At 31.1% G+C, this 24,336-nt stretch overlaps 1 protein-coding gene across 3 annotated transcripts in view; it reads left to right on the top strand.

The window, feature by feature from the left end:
- The window catches only part of LOC109072596 (sodium-driven chloride bicarbonate exchanger-like), a 60,492-nt gene that overhangs the window by 9,193 nt on the left and 26,963 nt on the right, over window positions 1-24,336 (top strand). For 2 of the 3 annotated variants that reach the window (XM_042764327.1, XM_042764329.1), the window contains exons 3-6: window positions 12,934-13,015; window positions 19,333-19,476; window positions 20,454-20,592; window positions 23,369-23,529. In XM_042764327.1, coding sequence (XP_042620261.1) covers window positions 12,934-13,015; window positions 19,333-19,476; window positions 20,454-20,592; window positions 23,369-23,529 — 526 coding nt within the window. Of the gene's footprint in view, window positions 1-1,859; window positions 2,497-12,933; window positions 13,016-19,332; window positions 19,477-20,453; window positions 20,593-23,368; window positions 23,530-24,336 lie in introns of those variants that run through there. The other variant, XM_042764328.1, reaches the window with a different exon arrangement.

Genomic DNA, 24,336 nt, shown 5'->3' with positions numbered 1-24,336 from the left:
TGTGGTTTTGTTTTCTGCATTATCTATTTGAATATTAAAATCCCCTGCAATAGCAAAACAGTCAAACTCTGAGGAAATCATTGATAGCATTTCTGTGAACTCTTCAACAAAGGCTGGAGAGTATTTTGGAGGCCTGTAAATAATGATAAACAGAATGCGTGGAGCACCTTTCAGCACAATCCCTTAATATTCAGAAGACAAGTACTGACCAAATGACACTAGCTTGCATTGGTAGACATCTTTAAATAGAGCAGCTACACCTCCACCTCTCCTAACAGTCCTACAGACACTCATGAAAGTAAAGTTAGGAGGGGCTGCTTCATTGAGGACTGTTGTACTGCAGCTGTCTTCTAGACATGTTTCGTTTAGAAACATAAAATACAGATTGTTTGTGGTTATTAAGTCATTGAATAGAAATTATTTATTTTTTAGTGAGCGAATGTTTAAAAATGCTAACTTGCAATCTTATGCAATCTTAGTGTGATGCATAATAGGCCGCAGATTAGATGAGTTAAGAGGGCCTTAGACTTTCTATCACATGATAAAACAGAAATAGAGAAAGATACAGGCACACTGGGTTCCTGCTTGTTCTGTAAACATTTGTGAATGTTGCTGCTATTATAGCGGGGACCCGACACATATCACTGAGAGCTGCTATCAGTTGTTTTTGGTTCATCTACAGCAGATGGAGGGTTTGGGCACTGGCGTTGTGGCAGCGGTCAGAGTTAAACTTATTCAAGCGACACATTTGGAGTGAATCGTTTTTCTGAATTGATTCTTTTCATTAGCTATGTTCCAATACCATTTCAACATCATGTTAAAAGTTCAACTTGTCTCAGGTTCCCTGCATCATATTTGATCACATTTCTTGCTGGTTTTGAACACAAAAACACAGCTTGTTTGACAGATTTTGATCTCTACAAAAGAAGAAACTTTGAATGTCACACAAAATAAGAATCCTAGACTTAACTCACAATTCATTCCAACAGAACAGCAAACTGTACATGAATGTTAGTTAAAACAGTTCATTTTTATTACATTGAATGATTGTTTAAATTGAACGAAATACAGGTTTATTACTAGTCAGCACTTGAAGTATACATGAAGTATACATACACTATTTAAAGTTTGTCATTTATAAGCCAATTTGGATAAAAGCATATGCTAAAGTTAGAATTTCGGGGAGGATATATGTATATAGTATATATATATAATATATATATATATATATATATATATATAGTAAAAGTATTACTGTTCTGTTTTTACTGTATTTTCAGTCAAAATATGTTTTTTTTGTTTTTTCTTTTTTTGTAATTTTTTTTTGTTTTTATTTTTTTTTTTTGGTATTTTTTCTTTTGGTAAGAATTTTTCAGATGTTTCTTTTCAAAAACTTATGAACAATGATATAATTTTTGGTAAGACTTCTTTTGGTAAGAATTTTTCAAATGTTTCTTTTCAAAAACTTGTGTGAGATGTTTTTGTTTTTGTGCTGTCATGGATAAATAAATATGACACTAAAACCGCCAATTGGTGGCGACAAGTCGCTGTCTTAATGAGCGATTCATTGAATCATTCATTCAAACAACTCACTCAATATTAACTTTTTGTTTGTTCAACTGTTGTAAAAAATCCATATCACATTCACGCTCACATGCTGATATTCAGGAAAATGGCACTCTTGCTTGTGTGATATAATTTAAGTATATCATGCCTAAAAAATATACAAAACAAAAACAGGGATATTTTGCTTTCATAACATGAAATATAAGGGCATTCTAATAGGCTTCATCACACAATGAACACTTTCGGACTCTCAAGTGTTTTTTGTATGTATTTTGGAGTCTCCTAAAATCATGAAATAGACTTATATTTTTCCCTGTCTGTGATGTCTCAGCACAGGATAGTCACTAATGAAGGTCAATCAGTCATTCAGTGTTTTCATGACGTTGTGTTCCTGTGACTTTAGACTGATGAGTCATATTTTTGGCTGATTGGGGTTATTGGTTTAAAAAATTCTTTCAGAGAGTCACACACATGCCAAGAACTGCCTCAAAGATGAATGGAAATGCTAGCAGGTATATTAGACCTCATTGGTGAGAACCGTGAGTATAAAGCAAGAGAGAGAACAAGGTCATGCCTTTTCTAACAGGTCAGCAATCCACTCCCAGCATGCCTCTGGGGAGGAGGCGGGCAGAATACACTGGTGCAACACCGGGATGAGAAGCAGTTCCTCCCTATGAGAGAGAGAGAGACAGAATGAGATAAAGACCGTGTAAGTTTATACTTACGAGAGACACTGCTGATGTCACTGCTGTAATCGGTGTGTGTGTGTGTGTGTGCATGCATGAGTGTGTGTGTGTGCATGCACTGAAGTTGTACATCAGTTGAAGCGCATGCTGCATGAGGTGAAACGGTCCTGACTCATTCTGGATCTGGAAAGAAAAACACCAGGATATGCAGAATTTGGACCTTTACAGCCGACTGGACTCTAAGGTATGAGCAGAAGGCTGGTTTTACTGTAGTTCAGGTTTTAGAGGCATCTGCTGCATGCAAACACTGCCAGGTTCTAGCATTTAGTAAATGCATGCATTTTTATGATGCCCTTGATTGTGTTGTTGCAGTATTAATATTGTCAGAAAATATGCATGTTTTAGAGAATTAAAATGAGCTGTTTTTGAGCTTTGTGTGAACTGAGTGCAGTAGTGCACTACAGAATTGTGGGTGATGTAGTCGGTGTACTGCAGAGGATGCAGCATGTTTTCTGCAGGCTGAATGTCATTGATCAGATGGGAGGTTAGCGCTGTGGAGGAGGGGTGCAGGAAGCCTCCACTGCTACAGTAAGAAGCAGGTTACGTGCTGCAGATGTCGGCCAAGACCTCCCATAAATCCAGCACAAGTCTCTGACACTGTCCTGCTTCATCCCTCGCCTTCTTTCTAGGACTATGAGAAATAAAGGTACAAAACTGTCACTGGGATGGTATCCTTTCATAAAAGGTACAAATATGTACACCTTAGGTACTAATATTTATATTTTTCTAATATGTTTTTAAAGAACTAATATGGATATTTTAGGGCTAAATAAGGTACAAAGATGTACCTTTTAGCTTTTTTACCTTAGGGTACCATCCCATTGACAGCCTTTTTTTTCTGAGAGTGTAGTTCCTACCCAGACAGCATTTTAAGGCATTATTCCAAATATTATAATATTCCAAAATGTTTTAAGAAGCCTTCTTTTGATTAAATATTTGCTTTGCAGAGAAAACAATCCCATAATGCACTGCAACAAGCTCAATGACAAAATAAATGTAATTCATTGCTGACAAAGTATAGGTTAAAATGATTCTGAATTAAAAATGAATAATTTATAAATGTGGTCGATACCAGTGTTATTTTAGTATTACTGATATACTATTATAATTTTGATAACGTTTTGATGTTTTCACTTAAATTTTAGTGTTTTATTTTTATTAGTTTTTGTCTCTATAGTACTTATTCATTTTTATTTATTACATTTAGTTTATTTAGTTTTAGTTCTTTTTGTAAGTTAAACTAAATGAAAAATTTAGCCTTGGGTATGAGGCGAAATAAAATAATACTTTTTTTATATTTTATTTTATTCCAGTCAACGCTTATTTTATTTCAGGTAAAATGCTTTTTTTTTTTTATGGTTATAGTTTCCTTTAAATCAGATTGTTATTTCAACACAGTCTCAAGGCAATTCATAACTATTTTAAATTTCAGCTAATTGGTAGCTAATTCCTATGAATTTGTATTTTCTCATTTGTACGTATCTTGCTGAGAGATTTTATTTTAATTTTTTTTTGGGGTGTGATGTGTTTTGTTTTTAGAAAGTGTAGAGAGAGTTTTAGAATATTTTTTGTGAATATATTGTTTTTGTGATGTTGTTAATGTAGCATACTTGAGTATTATTTTACAGCATGTATCAAAATCAAAATCAAAATCAGTCTTTAGATATACAAAGATGGTGCACTCACATTACTTGAGAAATACAGCAACACACAATATGGTGGAATAAGTCACCTTCTAAATAAAACAGCCAATCGCCAGTTTGTAAAATCATCGTGTCACTGCAGCTGGAGACTCCAGTTGCCACAGAAACAGTGTCTAGAGATGCATGCTTAACCAGGTTGAAATCCTTACATACTGTATGTAGGATATAAAAACATTGTGAGAACATCGTTTTGAAATGTTTCTAAAATGTTAAAAAGTCCAGTTTTCTTGTCGTGATAAGAACCTTATACAAAGGTGACTTAAATGTTTTTTACATTCTACTGATTTTATTTTTTGTTCAAAATATAACGTTATTTGAACGTTTATATTTAACATTTTAAGAGTGTTAAAATGCCTAGTTTTCTTATCGTGATTAGAATGTTATTTAAAGGTTACAAAAAAACCCTAATGTTTCTTAGAATGTTCAACAAGTACAAATGACATCTTAAGGACGTTCTAAAAAACTTGTCAAATATTAATAAAGTTATAGGAATGTTCCATAAAAATTACGTTTTGCCCTAAAATTTATATGACTTGTAAAAACATTAGTGAAAGTTGCAACAATGTTCCCCATTAGCTGGGTATGTGCATTGACTTCTTCATCCTGGAATATAAGCTTTTTTAACACTATTTAGAGGTACTGCAAATATGGCTGCCGAGTGAACATGCTTTCCTTGAAAGGGCCTTTGGCTCATCTATTGGCTTCTACAGCGTTTACTGCATTGAACCGCCCTGCATGGATTTGCTGTGCTGCTGCTGATAGTGATATTCTCCTCCATCTGCCCTTTCAGGATGCTTATGATTATCTGCTTCATCCAATTAAATCAATGTGAACCATCACGGGACGTTCGCTAATCTCACCACTCTCATACTGCTTTAAAGAGATACTTCACCCAAAAATGAAAAGTCTGTCATCATTTACTCACCTTCATGACAGCCCAAACCTGGAAAGGTTTCTTTATTTTGAGGAATGTTTGAGGAATTGACTTTGATTGTGTGGACAAAACCACAATTATTATTATTATTATTTTTTTTTAAATATCTTTGATCAGGGTGGGCTTTTTTTGGGAAGCCATGATGCATTGCAGTCCTCAAAAAGCATTCTTCAGTCAATTTATAGTCTTTAAGCAACATTTTATATTGTTGCTTCGGATAAAAAGTGAATAAATGTAAATACAGAATGCAAATTTGAAGGTATCATGTATGAATTTCTGAAAGTGAAGGCTGTAAGCAGAATACGTTGTCCAAAATAGCTTCTTTTTTGGTAAAATTATGGCTCAACATTGCATGCATCTACAAGGCATATTTTTTGAGGATCAACCCATAAGTTTGCATCACCCTGTTTCCCTCAACAAAAACCCAGGACGATCTTTCCATTTGCTTTTGCAATATTGCAGAAAATAACTTCTGTGACCAACATACGTTTATGATTCTTACACGTTTGGTTCATCACGATAATCTTGACAAATGAACACAACTTGAATTTTGAAGCCTAAATGCAATCGGCAGAAGTAAAACGCTAAACGTAGGCTATAAATGAACTACATCACGTCACATGACTTCAGTGTCACCATCATAAAGTAGCTGTTTTTAACATTGATAATAATCAGAAATGTTTCCTGAGCAGAAAATCAGTATATTAGAATGATTTCTGAAGATCATGTGACACTGAAGACTGGAGTAATGATGCTGAAAATTCAGTTTTAAATCACAGAAATAAAGTGCACTTTAAAATATATTTAAATAGAAATTAGTTATTTAAAATTGTAATAATATTTCACAATATTACTGTTTGTGCTGTATTTTGTTGCAACTTTGGTGAGCATAAGTGACTTCATATGTGTGTGTGTGTAGATATATTCATATATACTGTATATATTTATATAGATAGATAGATAGATAGATAGATAGTGTAGTAAAGGCTATGCTGTGTTTTGGCAGGTCAGCGTTACATGTTACTTTGCCCAGAACCTTTCCATCTTCTGTGAGTTTATCCTTCCACGAGGTTTAAGTGAACAAAAGTATTTTTTCCTGTGGCTAAGAGGATTTCATGTCAATTTGTGTCCATTTTCTCTAAGTAAACAGCATTAAAATTAAGCTGATTGCTCTTTCTGTTATTTTGGGGGAAATCCAAAATTCTTGTTCTTTGGAAATTTCCACAAAAGTGAGATTATATTCAGTAATAATGGAGCTGTATACTGAGAAATCAAGAGCTGAAATTATTAAAGTGTTATTTTTCAGATACTTTACTTCTAAAATTATACCAAAGCAGTCTCTTTCAGCCAGTTGGAATCTATCTGATCCACAAGAGAATAGCGATGAAAAACAAGACGTGACTATCAGTCTCATACACTTTGCAGCTTCATCTGGCGCCTGTCTGACTTACATGTTAACTGGGCGATCACAGTTTTATTTGTTTTTACGTGCTGCTTACAAGAGGGGTTCTTCCAGTAACATTAATATCAGAGTATCTGTTTTTTAAAAATGTTCTCAAAACGTTATTTATCCATTGTTCATGGAACGTTGGTTTGAATTACGTTTTTAGATGTTACTTGTTTCAGAATGTCCAGATTCATTCAAAAGTAACATTCTCACTACGTTTCTTAATTCTGTTTTTTAAATGTTCAGAGAACATTCAAAAGTAACTTTCCAATACTGTTTGTTCAAATGATACAATTTAACATTTGGTTACATTTGCAATAAAAAAAATAAATAATTAAATAAATAAACAACTTATGTTTTGAACATTCAGAGAACATTCAGAATGTTTTCCTAATTGAATGTGTTGTGAACATTAGTAAAACATTCTTAGAACAAATCTTTGTTGGCTGGTTTGCTGGATATTCAAATAAAACTGAATGTCCTTGCAAAGACACTAAAGTGAAAAGTGCCTTCCAGAAGTGTTCTTTGTGACAGCCTGTACCTTGTAAATATGACTTTGCAGGTTTGCAGCATTGATCTGAATGTGCAGGCATCCTGAAGTATTGGGTCGGTGACATGGAACCTGCACGGTTTATTGATCTGACAGGAAAGTGCTTATTTTTAGTGCTTGGAATGGTCAGTCCATTTGAGATGTATATTGACCACTGGATGCAGAACATACAGCTGCTATTTATAGACCAGCTTTATGAGACACCTACGTTTTATTCAGAGGCTGTTCTGTCACAGCTCAGGTATTTAATGGAGAGTTACGATTCCTTCAAGTTTTAACTTTGTATTAAATACGCTATCCTTCAAAACTGTGTGGTCAGTAAGATTTTTTTGTTGTTGTTGAAATAAGTTAAAACTTTGATTCAGCGAGGATGCATTAAATTCATCAAAAGTGACATTTATAATGTTACTAAAGCTTTATATTTTAAATAAATGCTGTTCTTTTGAAATTTTATGTAAATCAATGAATCCTGAAAAAAGTGAAGCACAGCTGTTTTCATCATAGATTATTATAATTTCTTTTTTTCTGTTATCATTTTTTTAGCAGCAAATCAGCAGATTAGAATGATTTCTGATGTGACACTGAAGACTGGAGTAATGATGCTGAAAATTCTGTTTAGCATCACAGGAATAAATTACAATTTAAAAATTGATTACAATAGAAAAGAGTTATTTTAATTGGTAATAGTATTTAGCTATTTTTACTGTATTTTTTAATCAAATAAATGTAGCCTTGGTAAGCCTAAGAGACTTCTTTCAAAAAAGACCTATTTAAAAAAAACTTACCAACACACACAGTTTTGAACGGTAGTGTTTTTCCATTAGAATTTATGAGTGAGAATAAAACTAAACACAAAAGTTGTCCTATTGTAAGAAAAAAGAGCTACTGTAAAAAAAATGTATGTGGATAGCAATTCAGATCTTAGAAAAACTGGATGAGAAAACTTTTGACGTCATACATCATATTGAGATTTCTCACTTTTGTGTGCACGATGGGCTTTTTCCTCACGGTGAAACATCTGAGACATTAGAGACTTTAACACAGATCTCTGTTCCTCTATTTAATCTTATTTCTGTCTTGTAATTGATATATTAACACTTAGTGTGGAGTTTTTGAGGAATTTGAAATACTTTCTTGTATTTCAGTTCTGTGTTTCATCCTTAAAAAATATAAATATTGTGACCCTGTGGCACCTTTAAAATATTGATCTGTTTGTTTGCGCATCTGGCGTGAGTTTGGGGAGGGACTATCTGTTTGCTTGACCAGTGGTAGATGTGCAGAGTCTTTATTTTTGCCATTCAGTTTAGTGATGCTGGTGGTGCAGAAATAATGCACTTCAGCTGTAAAGAGACTTCATTTTTTTATTTTACTGTATTGAGGCTTGTTTCTGTTTTGCTCCCTCACATGAACCTGTGAGAGTGTGTAGTGTGTCGTCTCTTTACTGGATTACAGTGTAGGATGTGTGCGGATCTACACAGAAGGAGAGTGTGTGACCGTTTGGTCATAAGAAGAGAGGATTCAGGATAAAGAGATTAGACCTCATGCAGATTACATGCTATTCATATTTTAGGCAGGACAAAAGGCACTCATCTGAATGAACGCCTTGTGTGTGTGTGTGTGTGTGAGAGAGAGAAAGAACCTTATGCCATTTTAAAGAAATCAAGATAATTGTTTCTAGTGGTTAATAAAGCAATAAGCTACAGGATGCGGTAGTTATGTTGCAGCTTGCTCACAAACGTATATTTTTAAAGCACAAAACAGTTTCAAAATTAATATTTAAGGAATGACTTTAGATCTAAATTTAAGATTTATATTTTAATTCCATCCATTTGGATTACACAGTTTTAACGTAAACCAGTGAGCTTAATGTGATTCATATTTGTCAGTCATACATGAACGAAACAGGTAAGAATAAGAATATCTGTGATTTATAATATGTAACAAATACTGTATATGTGTATATTTGTTTCAATCTCATAATCATTTTAACTCATTCAGTCTTGGTCTTTCCACAACTAGCCATATTTAGACCGTGTTCATCTTTTCAACGGATTATATTGAGTTTTTTTTAACAATAAACAAATTCATGCTGATTCCAAGCAATGTATAGTCATTTTGAAAATATGATTTAATTTAATTTATGTTGTGAATCTCTCTTTAAACAGTGTTAACCACAGACCAACATTTAGGCACAAACAGAAGAGCATTTATTTGGATGATTGTGCTGTCAGTGAGTCTGATTCTTATCAAAGTTACAGCTCTGAGCTCATTTACACACATTTACATAAGTTCACAGGAATTACACACAATTACACTCTCGTACATGTGTGTGACACACACACACACACACACACACACACACACACACACACACACACACACACACACACACACACACACACACACACACACACACACACACACACACCACACACTCAGTCAGTCAGTGTGTGGGTGTGAAGCGTGAGTTCTCGTCTGTGTGAGATACTGTTGCTACCGTCCACTGTGCACACACACACACACACGCACACACACTGTATTACCTGAAGGCTCTGAGGAACGTGACTTTCAGCTGCTAGTTTTTTTTTTTTGATTTAGGATTAATTTTAGTGAGCTGCTGTCAGACCAGGTGAAAAGATGAATGGAAAGTAAAATGATTTGCATCTCATTTACATTTGTGCATTTGGCAGATGCTTTTACCTAAAGTGACTTACATGCATTTAAGTTACAACCTTTTTTTATAATCTGGTGCCACACGTTTGTTTTGATATGGTTTAAAGTAGTTTGTTTTTGTAGATTTTTGTGTATGTTTTTATTGTGTTTTATGTATCTGGTTCTATTGTGTTTTAATAGCATCTTTGATTTAAACATCAGTAGCTAAAATCCTGTTAGAGTTCAATTCATGTTTGAATCAGTTCAGAATGTCATATTCAGTGAATCAATTTGATTAAAAACTCTGATTCAGTGATTCATTTCTATCATCACTCAAATATGTGCCACTGAAGAGGCATTTTTCATGTTCAAATGTTTTATAAAGAAATAAATATTGCTGATTATTACTACTGATGCATATAAATAAAAATTATGAAATGTAATTTTGTGCCTTTATTTTTAATACTGTATTAAACATTTCAAATCAAGTTCATTCAGGTATTTCCGAGAAAATTCATACACTACAGGTCGGATAGATTTTTTTAGATTTTTTTTTTTATTTTTTTTAATATATTAAATTTTTTTCATTTAAGTGTTTCATTTACTTACAAAATAGATTAAAACAAAAACAAACAAACAAACAAAAAAAAATCCAATTCAAAACAACTGTTTTCTATGTAAATATATTGTAAAATGTCATTTATTCCTGTCATTTATTCCTAAATTTTCAGCATCATTTCTCCAGTCTTCAGTGTCACATGATCTTCAGAAATCATTCTAATATACTGATTTGCTGCTTGAGAAACATTTCTGATTATTATCAATGTTGAAAACAAAAATGTTGTTTTAACAAAAACAAAATCATCGTACTGACCTCAACCTTTTAAATGGTAGTGTAAATGTTGAGAGATATGTTGAATATTACTATTCTAGCATAGTTTTAAATAGTTTGCGTGTATGTGTGCAACAGTAGTATTGTATTTTTTTGGTAAGACTGTATTTCTGCTCTTATGTAATTGCTTTGAGGGTTGATCTTGGCTTGGTACCATCTGTTTTAATGCTGCGTGTTTCTCAGTAATGAGGTGCTAAAACACCAGCTTGTTGCGATTAGCAGCTGGTCAGTAATGCTGTCTGTTGAGGACAAATGCACAAATCCAGCCTGCATTCGTTATGCACTGACATGAAGGGAATCTCGAATAGGAACTGCGTTAACCCTGTTTATTAGATAGCAACCATTCTTTTGCACTAATTAAAGATTCCCTCAAGAGCTCGTTATGACACTAATTTGTTTTGTGCTGAAGCTGAGCGATGATACAGATACAGAGAATTAATTGAAGTGTGCTATATTTAAAACCTGCTTTAAATATTCACATTATAACTCTTATACTGTACATAGACGTCTTCTATGAAATGTACACATTTTCTTTCATTAAGAAATGATGTGAATTACAACCAACATTGTTTGATCAACTTGAAGAAAAGCTGTTTGATTTTGACCTTTTACAGTGACACATTTGGTAGATGTATTTAATCAGATCGTCTTGCATATTGTCATTTATACACTACCGTTAAAGATTTTGGTGTTAGGATGATTTAAAGTTTTTTTTTTTAAAGAAATTTATAATTTTATTCAGCATTGATCCATTTAATTGATGAGAAGTGACAGTACGGATATTCATGATGTTAGAAAGGTTTTCAATAAATGTTTTTTTTCTTTCTTTTTTTTTACTTTCTGTTCATCAAAGAATCAGTATATTAGAATGATTTCTGAAAGATCATGTGACACTGAAGACTGGAGAAATGATGCTGAAATTTAAGCTTTGATCACAGAAATAAATTACATCTTAAAATAGATTACAATAGAAAACAGTTATTTTAAATGGTAATAATATTTCACAATTTTACGTTTTCTTTTTTCTGCCTTGGTGAGCAGAAGAGACTTTATAAAATACTTAAAAAGAAAATTCCAGTCCCTAAGCATTGTTGTGCATTTTTTCGGTTCATGCATTTTATGGTGTTAGATATGGCTTTAAACAATAGAAAATTAATTATTGATCATGTTTGATGTCTTTAAAATATTAAATCACTATAATTTCCCATGCAAAAGGTATACATATTATGCATTTTTATTGTGTATATTCTACATACTAATGTTTGTGCTATTTGTCTAGTTGTAAAGTGCTCATATTGTCACCGATACCTGTCTAGCACTGTCTTTTTTCTTTTAAAGAGAAAGTAAAGGTAAATTTCACTGTCAAGTTGTGGTGAAGCTTTCAATATGAAAAATTGTCTTTGTTGAAGAACATGAGTCAGTTTGATTTCATGGAGAGGCGGCTGCTGTTGGCTACATTAGTAACCATGGTAACTGTCTCATAGTTGTTCCCATAGAAAATAGAGCAATACATTGAGGAACTGGATGAACAGTAGTACAGCAGTGACCTCAAGCAATGCATATGCATGGGAATTTTAGTTCATTTTTAAAGCAGTGCATTTGTTTATCATTATTTACTCACTCCTATGGCATTCCAAACCTGTATGGAGCTTAGCAACTGTATAGCAATGCCCTAGCAACCACCCATATGTTATCATATTTTATCAATCTCATCCAAAAATATATTTTTAAAGTAAATAGAATGTACATTTTTAATTAAATTCTCGTCTCTTTAATTTTAATGTTAATGTTACATAGGTTGTGACATACTATTAATATTGCATATTTGTTTATATAAATATTAATATTATTATTTCATGGACTGTAACATTGTCAGTGTTATTTTAGTATTATTGAGATAATATTACAGTTTTTAGATTTTTTTATATATATATTCTGTATTCATTTAAATTTCAGTTATAGTTTTAGTAGTTTTATGTTTTTGTCGTTTTTAGTAGTTTTTATATATTTTATAGTTATTTTAGTACATTTAATTATTTTCAGAACAAGTTAAACGAAATGAAAATAAGTTGTGTTTTTTTTTTTTTTAGTTTTGTTGTTTGGTTTGTTTTGTTAATAGTTACTAATTAGCTTTCTAATAAATATAATATGTAACAATATTAATATATGGAGAAGAGTTGGAGATTTTCTCTGAAAAATGCACACACATTATCTTCAGAAAATGTTAAAAACTAGTTGATTCTTCACTCTGCTTCACAGTCTCAGGACAGCAAGCGTCAGATGAATGTGTGTGTGGTCAGTATCTGTCTCTGTATGACGGTCCGGGACAAATGCATCTGTCAGTGAGACGCATCATTTCACCTGTCACTCTGAGACAGACCTTCATACTGACATCTCTCTCTCTCTCTCTCTCTCTCTCTCTCTCTCTCTCTCTCTCTCTCAGAGGAATGATGAGGAGGCTGTGGTGGACAGAGGAGGCACTCGCTCCATGCTTAAAGCTGGACTGGAGAAGGAGGAGCTAGAAGGTAAATACATACTAAGACACAACAGAATTTAAACACAAAACATACATGTATTTTTTTTTAAAACATTTTTTATTTACAAATATCATGTGTGTAATTTTGTTTATTGCTATTATTTTTATTTGTTATGCATTTACCAATGTGCACCAAATTCTAATGCATGAGCGTTTAAAAGTTGTTTTATTAATAGAAATCTTAAACTGAGTAGGAATTAATATTTTAAGGATGCATAAAATTGGTCAAAATTGACAGTAAAGACATTTATAATGTTATAAAAGACTTCTGTTTCAAATAAATGCTGTTCTTTTGAACTTTCTATTCATCAATGGATCCTGAAAAAAAAATCATGGTTTCCACAAAGATATTACGTACCACAACTGTTTTCAACATTGATAATATGAAATATTTCTTCAAATCAGCGTATTAGAATGATTTCTGAAGGATCATGTGACACTGAAGACTGGAGTAATGATGCTGAAAATACAGCTGCACATCACAGAAATAAATTACATTTTAACAATTATTCACATAAAAAAACTGTTATTTTAAATTATAAAAATAGTTCACAATATTACTATTTTACTGTATTTTTTATTAAATAAATGCAGCCTTGGCGAGCTTTTGGATGATACAATGAAAAATAAAAAATAATTGGTATAGAATTTTCTTTGTAGCAGTTTTCACTCATAAACTGCGAGTAAATTTCACAAATAATTGTATAATAATAATAATAATAATAATAATAATAATAACAAGAAGTCACACATTGAATTAAATGTGAAATTTTGTAGTAGAAAGACTGACAGTATCTTCTTGTAAAACATGCTTCAGTAATCTTTGCTTTGTTTACAACTTCAAAAAATAATATATATATATATAAAGTCATATCAATATATTTATTCTGCATATACACATATACCAATAACACAGCACAATCAAATTAAAATGCATCACTGTTTGCAATGTATTTTACACTGACATTAAAATCTATTGGAATCAATTGTGAATTTGAAGTTAGAATAGGGTTTTATTTTCATTGTATGGTTGCTGAAGTCTATCATCAAAATGACAGCTTCCAGTGTCGAAAATGAGCAGCTGGGATGCATCACTGGTCACTTACAGATGTAATGCGTGTCCTGTATCCACTGTTTCACACACACACACACACACACACACACACACACACACACACACACACACACACACACACACACACACACACACACACACACACACAATAATACTGAGCTGTTTTAGAACAACAATGGTAGTCTGAGAGGAAAGTCTGTGGGTGGCAAATCAAGAGCACGTCCCTCCAGCATGGCCTGTGTGTGTGTGTGTGTGTGTGTGTGTGTGTGTGTGTTTATCTGCCTCTGTAATGTCATGAATAGAAAGACTGGTGGGAGGATGGATAGCTAGTATTTGAGAGCGTTTCACTGGGGAAAAAGAGCAGCTACTCAAAGCATCTTCTCAGAGATGGCAGATGACGTCAGCTGCTCTTCTGCCCCCTCTGCTATTTTTACATCCTACTGTTTGTTGGTGAGAAAGAGGCAGAGAATAATTACAGTATCCAAATTAGAATAATAAATGGGTCATCAAGACTCTTCGTGTCTAAATAGAGGCTCCATGTCCTACACGTCTGAAATAATCACATGCTTTTCTGAATTAGTTTATTTTTGTGTTTGTTTTTTTAATTGATTTTTGATTTAGTTTTTATTTCTGTATTTATTTCTAACTTTGGCAGGTGAACTTAAAGACCTCATGTTTTGATGAGTGCAGGTTTCTTTCTTGTGCTGATGTATTTTCTATTGAAAAACGATGATAAATATACATTTATGCAATTAGCAGATAGTTGTTCTTTTTACATTGAATCAGATCAATATTTAAATTTGAATATATAATATAATATTAATATTAATTGTAGCAGGGGTGTAACATACTACTGATATTATAAAATATTTAATATAATATTTGTTAATAATAATAATAGCAATAACAATTTAAATATTTTTTAAAGCATATAGAATGTGCATTTGGTGTCATTTTTGTCTCTAATATTACTATTATCAATAACAAGGGTGTAAAATTCTATGAATGTTATATAATAGTTGATATTTTTAAGTTTTATAGTATTTTATATATATATATATATATATATATATATGTATATATATATATACAATTTATAATAATATTATCTATATATAATATATAAAGAATGTACATTATTTTTAAATAAGAATGTAACAGTTTCTTTAAATATTTTAAGTAAATAGAATGTACATTTTAAATATCAATTTTGTCTCTTTAATCTTAATATTAAAATTAATTGTTACAAAGGTGTGCAATTCTGTTAATATTATATAATATTTTACACATTTTTAAAACCAAGTAGAATGTACATTTTTTAAATGTCAGCCTTTTCTCTTTAATATTAATATTATCAAAAATATTTACAGGGGTGTAAAATTCTATTAATATTAAACAATAGTTTATAGATTTTTAAAATAACTTAAATATTTTAAGTAAACAATGCACATTTTAAATGTAAGTTTTGTATCTGTAATATTAATATTATCAATAACTTTTACAGGAGTGTAAAATTTTATTGATATTATATAATATTTTATGTACCTTTTAATAATAATCATTATAATCAGATAAAATAATATATATATATATATATATTATATATATATATATATATATATATATATATATATATATATATATGTTAGTTGTACATTTTGTCTCTTAAATGTTAATATGAATTATATGAATTATATAATATTTTATAATATTGATCATAATAAAATATTTTTAAACATTTTAGAGAGTGTATTTGGTATTTTTATCATTCATATTAATATGTATAACATAAATATTATTTATTAAAAATAATATTAATTGTTACAGGGACATAACATGTTATTATTATTCTATAATATTTTAATAATATTGCTGTGCAGTCAGATTAAAAAAAAAATAGCAAACAGTTATATTAAAGCTGACAGACATGAACTGGAAACCACAAAAGTCCCGTTTTGATTTCATGAAGGTTTCGAATATACTATGTTTGGTCAAGAAAACGTCACCAATTCATCACACAGCATCAGAGATCCAAATATAAAATCAGTTTTCCAGAGCTCAGTCTTCATGATGTGTGTGACAGCAGCAGGCAGATTCACTGTCTGCCTGCATTTCACTGACATAATGTGGATATTACCCACAATTCCCTGTAATAATGAGCCGACTGCCGAGATATAGGACCAATATATATTAGACTGAGCTGTACTGACAATACTGCTTGTAACAGCAAAAATATGACTTTTCCCCCACTCACTGTGACTTGTAATTACAAATGCAGTTACAGCATTTGAATAAATGTCATTTATTCAGATTCAATCTGGATCGGCCCTGAAGCTCACAAAATAGTACATGCACATAAAACACTTTGCATGTTCATGCATTGAGGATATTTTGTGCATAAAGAAGAAAATGTGAAGTGACAGTTTCCCACTACTTGCTATTTCACTGCTAAAATGTTCTGAGTGGTTTCTGTGGTGGTTGCTAGGCAGTTGCTATGGTGATCTGAATGGTTGCTAGGGTGTTGCATTAAGCAAGGAGCTTACCATCAAGTCTCTGAAACAGTATTGTTAAAAAAAAGCTAAAACTGTTCAATATTAATTGCATTTATTGAAATAAATCTGAAATAAAATCAAATATAAATATTAGATGAAAAGCTGAATGTAAAAAAACTTTAATGGTGGATTTTTTAATGTTTTTTTTTAGAATTTTTAATATATATATATAATTTAAATTTAAATAAAAGTTTTTAAAAAAATCAAGCAAAATAGAAACATTAAAAACAAAAACTAATAAACATGACAAAAGCATGTAACAAACATATTACTAAAACAAACTAAATTCAAATGAAAACTGAAAATATAAAAATAAAAGCTAATAAATACTATAATATTAAAAAAGTTATGTAAATACTACATACTATATACTATACATACTATATAATATAAATACTATAATATTATATAAATAATACTAAAATAACAGTTTTATTTAAATAGTTAAAAATAAAATATAAATAAAAAAAGAAAAGACAAAATTAAAAAAATAGTATAATTAGTATTGTTTTATTTGCAACTCAAACTAAACTATATAAGAATTTAAATGAATTATTTAATTAGCAACTTAAACTATAAGAAATTGAAACTGTTATAAAATAAAATTAATATGATAAATATTAAAAATTATAAATAAAATTAATATTTATTTTAAAATGAAAATGGGATTTAATTTTAAATAATTTAATACTATAAATGCTATAATAATATAATAATACTATTATTAATATTATTATTAATTAGCACTATACTTATATAACAGTATATTATAGTATACAGATACATAATAATAAATAAATGATATTATAAATACTATATATTATCAGATAAACAGTATGAAAGTATATAAATAATGCTAAAGTAACACTGTTCTGATTTTCCGGTCTGGTGTTTTTGATCATAGATACTGAATCTGCACATTATCTCAAGTTTTACGTGTCATGACTTTTCAGCGTTTGTAAACATACAATGCTTGCCGATAGCATCTGAAGCTTTGGAAATGGATCTATAAGCTCGTGTCATTGAGCCGTTTCCCACTGTTTCCCATTCAAAGACACCAGGAGAGCTTTACCATGTAATTCAAGCCTGATTTCATCCAGCTTTCAACAGCCGTTTAGAGCCATTTTAACAGACAGGAAGAGGAAGATCTGTTTTCTATATGTTGGCATTAGTCTAAATGTTGTGTTACAGATGTTACATAATGATATATAATGGACAGATGTTATGTTTTCCAAGCTTTTAAGCCCAGTGATTGATGACTGTTATCTATATAGTTTAGCATTGTTTAAAAAGAACAGATAACTATATTAGTTAAATGTATTTAGTAAATGTAATTACTGAACCAAAAATTGTACAACAAAGTGTCTCTAGCGAATAATCCACTTCAAAACCTAGTGAGCTGCCTACCTAGACAGCAGTTTAAGGTATCAGAATCAGAAAGGAATTGATGTCAGGAGCTTCCAGTACAGAAACTACAGACATAAGGTATCATATATTTAAGGCAGCATCCGTTCCAAAAGGTAGGCAGCTGTATAATTATTTTATAATTCGTAATTATGCAATACAATTATTCCAAATGAGTCACGGCATAATTATGCATGCCTTCTAAGACGCCTTCTTCTAGTCAAATACTAAAGCAGCAATGCATGAGTCTTTTATGTAGAAGACAATCCCATAATGCAGTCAGAGACAGTAAAAAGAAAATCCATCCAATAATTTACAATATCAATTATACATGATGGTTATGTTGAAATGTTGATTAATAATGTATTTATATTTAATTCAATGCTGAAAAATATTTGGTCTCTTTAATAATAATATTATCAGTTTTTACAGGGATGTTAAATTATATGAATATTATATAATATTTTATATAAATTTAATTTATAATATAATTAGTTTTTATAGTTTTTAAATTTTATATTGTGTTCTTTGTTTTTTTTATTTTTTTTTTATGGGGTTGTTTTTAGGTGTGTATTATTATTTTAATATTTTTATTATTATTTTTTTATATGATTTTTATATTTCATAATATTTTATAAGTAAATAGTGCATTTGGTCTTATTAATATTCATATGTACATAACGTACTATTATTATATATTTTATTATATTGCTAGGAAGTCAGATTTTGTATCTTTTAAGCACATAGGTGACCTTTAAGCTAACAGAGATTAACTAAAAACCCATTTTGAGTCCCATTTTGATTTATATATGTGCATATTTGAATGTGTGTGTGTGTGTGTGTGTGTATACACACATTATAATGGGTCGACAAGATGTGGCATGCAAATGTAAAATTTGGTATTTATTTATTTATTTATAGTGTTTTTATGCTCAGATGATCCTTTGATGATTCCAAATGAACTAAAAAAATTGGGTGTAGAAACTGTTTACACTCTTAAATTGCTAGTAAATTTCACAATTAATTGCAAAGAAATGGCAACTAACATGACTGAAATGGTAAACTGAAATGGTATTTTCTTGTAAAAGATACTCCAATATATTTTTTATTTACATTTTGAAAAATTATTTGTTACCGTGTGTATGAGGTTTATTCTCAGTAATGTGTATGTTGAGACCTGTACTATTTAACTAATGAACTAAAAAAAGCAATTATGATTTAATGTACTTTTTGCCATCTCTCACCAGTCCTTGTGTGTTTGCGTTTGATGGATAGGTCACAGGACTCTGTATATCGGGGTTCATGTTCCTCTGGGCAGAAGAACCCATCGCCGCCATCGGCATCACGGACACCGGCACAGAAAGAGGAGCAGGGAGAGAGACTCAGGCGTCGAAGACGGACGGGAATCACCTTCATACAGTAACCGTCCATCCTTCCATCAATGACTTTCTTACTCAGTATTTATGAGATATTATATGGAGATACAGAGTGACAACTGATATTTATATCATTTTATGTAAGTAGTCTGCTATACTTTTATAAAGATCTCATTGATTTACTTTACAAGCTATAAGAATTTGATCTTAATTTTTCAATAGACTATTCCATTAAATATATATATATATATATAGGATATATCTTATAGTATATATTATATATATAATAATTTTTTTTTCAGACTATCATTTCATATGTCAGGCTTTACAGGGTTAATTCAAGATCAAGTTGAGACACAAAATGATTTAAGATACTAATATTGTTTTCAAAAAATCTATAAAAATTAAGTACATTTGTGCTTAAAACAAAACAAAAATGATAAAATCTGCCAGTGAGCTAAGCAAAATATTTTTTAAATAAATGTATTTATTCATTTAAATGTATTACAGTAATACATTTTCATTTTAATCCATTTAAATTCATTAAATTTAAGGAAGGTACATTTTACATCATAAGTAAACCTTGAATTAAGAATATTTAGATATTTGTATAGGACAACAAGACAATAATTCTGTGTATTCTGAGTATTTAATTTTTTTTCTTTTCTGTTTTTATTTTTTTTTTGATTAAACTGTGTCTTCCTCTGTTCCTTCCTCTATCCTTTCATCATTTCTGTTTCTCTTTGCTGCTTTGTCCTGTTGTATATTTTTCTTTGAAGCTCTCTGTCTCTCTGTTAGGCTGTGATCTGGACAGGCTCAGAGTTGGAGTGTGTGTTGCTCCTTTTGGAGGTTATTATTGTTGATTAGTTCTTGTTGGGGGGATTTTGTCTTTTCTGTGCTTTATTATTATGGACAAAACGCGTGTTGAACACAGAACAGTTTTGTGTCCCTATTTTAGCCATTTGACCCTTTCAACTGAGCTTGGTAGTTTATTAAGGTCACTGAAATTCTGTGTCACAGATACTCCTTCTCAGAGGGTTCAGTTTCTGCTGGGCACTGAGGATGGTGATGAAGAGCACATACCACACGACCTCTTCACTGAACTGGATGAGATCTGCCTCCGCGACGGAGAGGATGCAGAGTGGAGAGAAACTGCCAGGTACTGACCTCATGTGACCCGTCTGGATTCAGTCATTCAATATGCACTTATGGGTCAAAGACAAATAATGATGTCTGAGAAGATAAAAAGTATTTTAAAAATTAAATAAAATACCAATTTTTTTAAAGAAAAGAATAAATATATGTGACCCTGGACCACAAAACTAGTCTTAAGTGTCAATTTTTCGAATTTTTTTAAAATCTCAAAGCTGAATAAATAAGCTTCCCACTGATGTTTGGTTTATTAGGAGAATAATATTTAGCTGAGATACAACTATTTGAAAATCTGGAATCTGAGGGTGCAAAAAAATCTAAATATTGAGAAAATCACCTTTAAAGTTGTCCAAATGAATTCTTAGCAATGCATATTACAAATCAATAATTAGGTTTTGATATATTTACAGTAGGAAATTTACAAACTATCTTCAATGAACATGATCTTTACTTAATATCCTACTAATTTTTGGCATTAAAGATAAATCTATAATTTTGACCCATGCAGTGTTTTTTTTTTTGTTTTTTTTTTTTTGGCTATTGCTACAAATATACCCCAGAGACTTCGGACTGCTTTTGTGCTCCAGGGTCACATATATGACGTAATCTTTAATCCTGATTTTATCTTCAAAAAGTGTCACAATCATCTAGTAAAAAGTGAAAAATATATTTATAATCCATAAATTTTGAATAATATTATGAGTGTGTATTTATTTTTTTTTTTTGTTTTTTTTTTTTTTATTACATTTTGTATTATTTATTTTATAAAAAAAATTCTAGGGGTTATTTGATTTGACAATTAAAGATCATATCATGTCATAAAAAGGTAAAATAAAAAATGAAACTGAAATAAAAATAATGAAAATAGGCAAAATAGAAATGTAAAAAAAAAACTTATAAAAATGGCACTTGCATAAAAAAGCACTTAACATATTACTAAAACTTCAGCTAAAAATAAAGTGAAAATCAAAAATATAAAAAGAAAATAAATTTCAATAAATGAATTAATAAATACTATAATAGTATATAAATAATTCTAAAATAACACTGTTCTGATATTCCAGTCTGGTGTTTGATCAGTGTCTGCAAAAAAAGTGTGACAATCTTGTAGTAAAACGTGATCAAATATTCCTCTAAACCTTGAACAGAATCATAAAACTGAAACTATAACTAAAATGATCTGATATTAGAAAAAAAAAAATAAGTCAGTGTATTATAAACAGCACACAGGAAATTATTTTGTTGTCATGTGACCAATGCATGTGACGAGAATCCCCAAGAACAGGAAATGACATCAGAGAGGCCCTCGTGGCCATGTGTCAAGGTCGGTACTTCATGCAAATCTGTTTAAAAAATCTGATATTTTCTTTTTTAGGACAGTGCATGGTTGGATCAGATTGTCACATACTGTAGCTTTTGAACATTATGATCAATAAATTATTTTAAAAATTGCATTTCAAAGAACCTGACACATGAGCTTTAAACTATTTTTCAAAGATTTTTGCTTTTCTCCATCTCAGCGATCTTTATTTGTTATTAGCCCATAAATAATGAAGCAAATATTAATTATTTAAAAATTGATATTGAGTGTTTATTTTTTGCATTTATTGTTGATTTTTTGTTTTTTTTTGTGATTTGTTTTTGGATGTTTGATTGTTTCTTAATGCATTAAATCTATTGAGCGGCATTAGTCCAAGAGAGCCGAGGTTATATAAAGAACCATTGTTGTGTAATGTTTGTGTGTGTGTGTGTGTGTGTGTGTGTGTGTGTGTGTGTGTGTGTGTGTGTGTGTGATAAAACAGAAAGGCTAAATAAAGCACTTACAATGATGATGGTTTCAACATTGTGATATGGCATCACGTCTAAATGCAAGTGCACTCAGCATGAGAATTGCTTTCATTTTTCTCCAATAATCAAAGACAACATGTACACTGTAGTGCTCTATATCTAAAAATATTAAAAATTCACGAGACAACACAAATTCCCATTTACTTAAACAGCCTTCCTCATAACAGTAAAGGTTATAAGGAAGGTTGTTTCTGTTATTGTTTATTCACCTGCATGTTGGTCATGTCAAGCTCCAAGAAGGAATAATTTTATATATTTGGTTTATGAAATAAAGTATGTACATCTCTGATTATGATTCTTCTGGTTTTGTACTAAAGTTATTACTTTTCAGCTCTAAATTCTGAATTGTCTTGAAAGATTTGTTTTCCACATTCGTTAGTTATCTGGCTGCAGGTGTGGATGTTTTTAAAGGAATAGTTCACGCCATCCAAGATATAGATGAGTTTGTTTCTTCATCAGAACAGATTTGGAGAAATCTAGTATTATATCACTTGCTCCACAAGTAATCCACATCACTCCAGTCCATCAGTTAATGTCTTGTGAAGCCAAAAGCTGCATGTTTGTAAGAATCAAATCCATCATTAAGAAGTTTTAACTTAACTTGCGACTAAAATTTGAGTCATTTATCTATAATATTGCTTCCTCCAATAAAAAAAAAATTCAGTCTGAATCAGGAGAAAAATATGCACAGATCAAACAAAGTCCAAAACAGTTCTAGGAATTACTTGTGGATTATTGTGATGTTTTTATCAGCTGTTTGGACTCATTCTGACGGCACCCATTCACTGCAGAGGATCCTTTGGTGAGACACTGATGCAATGCAACATTTCTCCAAATCTGATGAAAAAATACTAAGCTACATCTTGGATGGCCTGAGAGTGTGAACATTTTTGGGTGAACTATTCCTTTAAGTATGTTCGTGTCTCTTTATCCAGGTGGCTGAAGTTTGAAGAGGACGTGGAGGATGGAGGTGAGCGCTGGAGTAAACCGTACGTTGCGACGCTCTCTCTGCACAGTCTCTTTGAGCTGCGGAGCTGCATTATAAACGGCATCGTCATGTTGGACATGAAAGCCAGCTCTCTGGAGGAGATTGCAGGTAGTGTGTTATGCTAAAGAAATGCAACATATTTCAAAGATGTTGCCATGCAGCTGATTTCAGTACAAGCACATGGGACTTTGGGTGAGATCTGACATTTCTAGGAGGAATAAAAAAGGGGAAAAAATAGAGAAAATAAATTAAGCGTTTTTAGGTTAATGTTTGCATTGAGGTAATTTTCATGAGAATTGCAGTTCCCCAAATAATTATGTATAAATCATTATACATCATGGTAGTATTTGCTGAACTGTCTTTACACTGATTTAATTTTTTTTAAAATATAATCATTGTATTCCAGGATCTTGTAATGTAATACAGTAAAAAAAAAATACAGTATAGCAATGACAATCACTATTGAGAATGATTGAGAATTCTTTAAAGTTTTGTAAAATATAATAAATTGTTTTTCCTCTTTTGATTGCATGGCAAACTATGTTCTGAACATGTTTCTGTGAGATTTACCCTTTCGTTCTTTCCTGTGCTCATAAAATCTTTGCCATTATTGGTCAAATGAGCTTCCATTGTGAAATTATCACATTGTAATAGGCTGAGGAACACCTTAAACTGAATTTTACACTTTAATCTCTGTGGGATTTGTGTAAGAGAACTCTATATATATACATACACACACACACACACACACACACATACAAATAATATAAAAAAAACAATACACACACACACACACACACACACACACACACACACACACACACACACACACACACACACACACACAGTTCAGACCTTAATGATGAATTCTCCAACACACTGTGACCTTGAACTTAACCAATATTGGGGCATGTT

Source organism: Cyprinus carpio, chromosome A9 (genome assembly GCF_018340385.1).
Source record: "Cyprinus carpio isolate SPL01 chromosome A9, ASM1834038v1, whole genome shotgun sequence".
In the NCBI taxonomy this organism is placed as follows: domain Eukaryota; kingdom Metazoa; phylum Chordata; class Actinopteri; order Cypriniformes; family Cyprinidae; genus Cyprinus; species Cyprinus carpio.
Note: the sequence above shows the minus strand (reverse complement) of the source record. Positions and strands in the feature narration are given on the sequence as shown.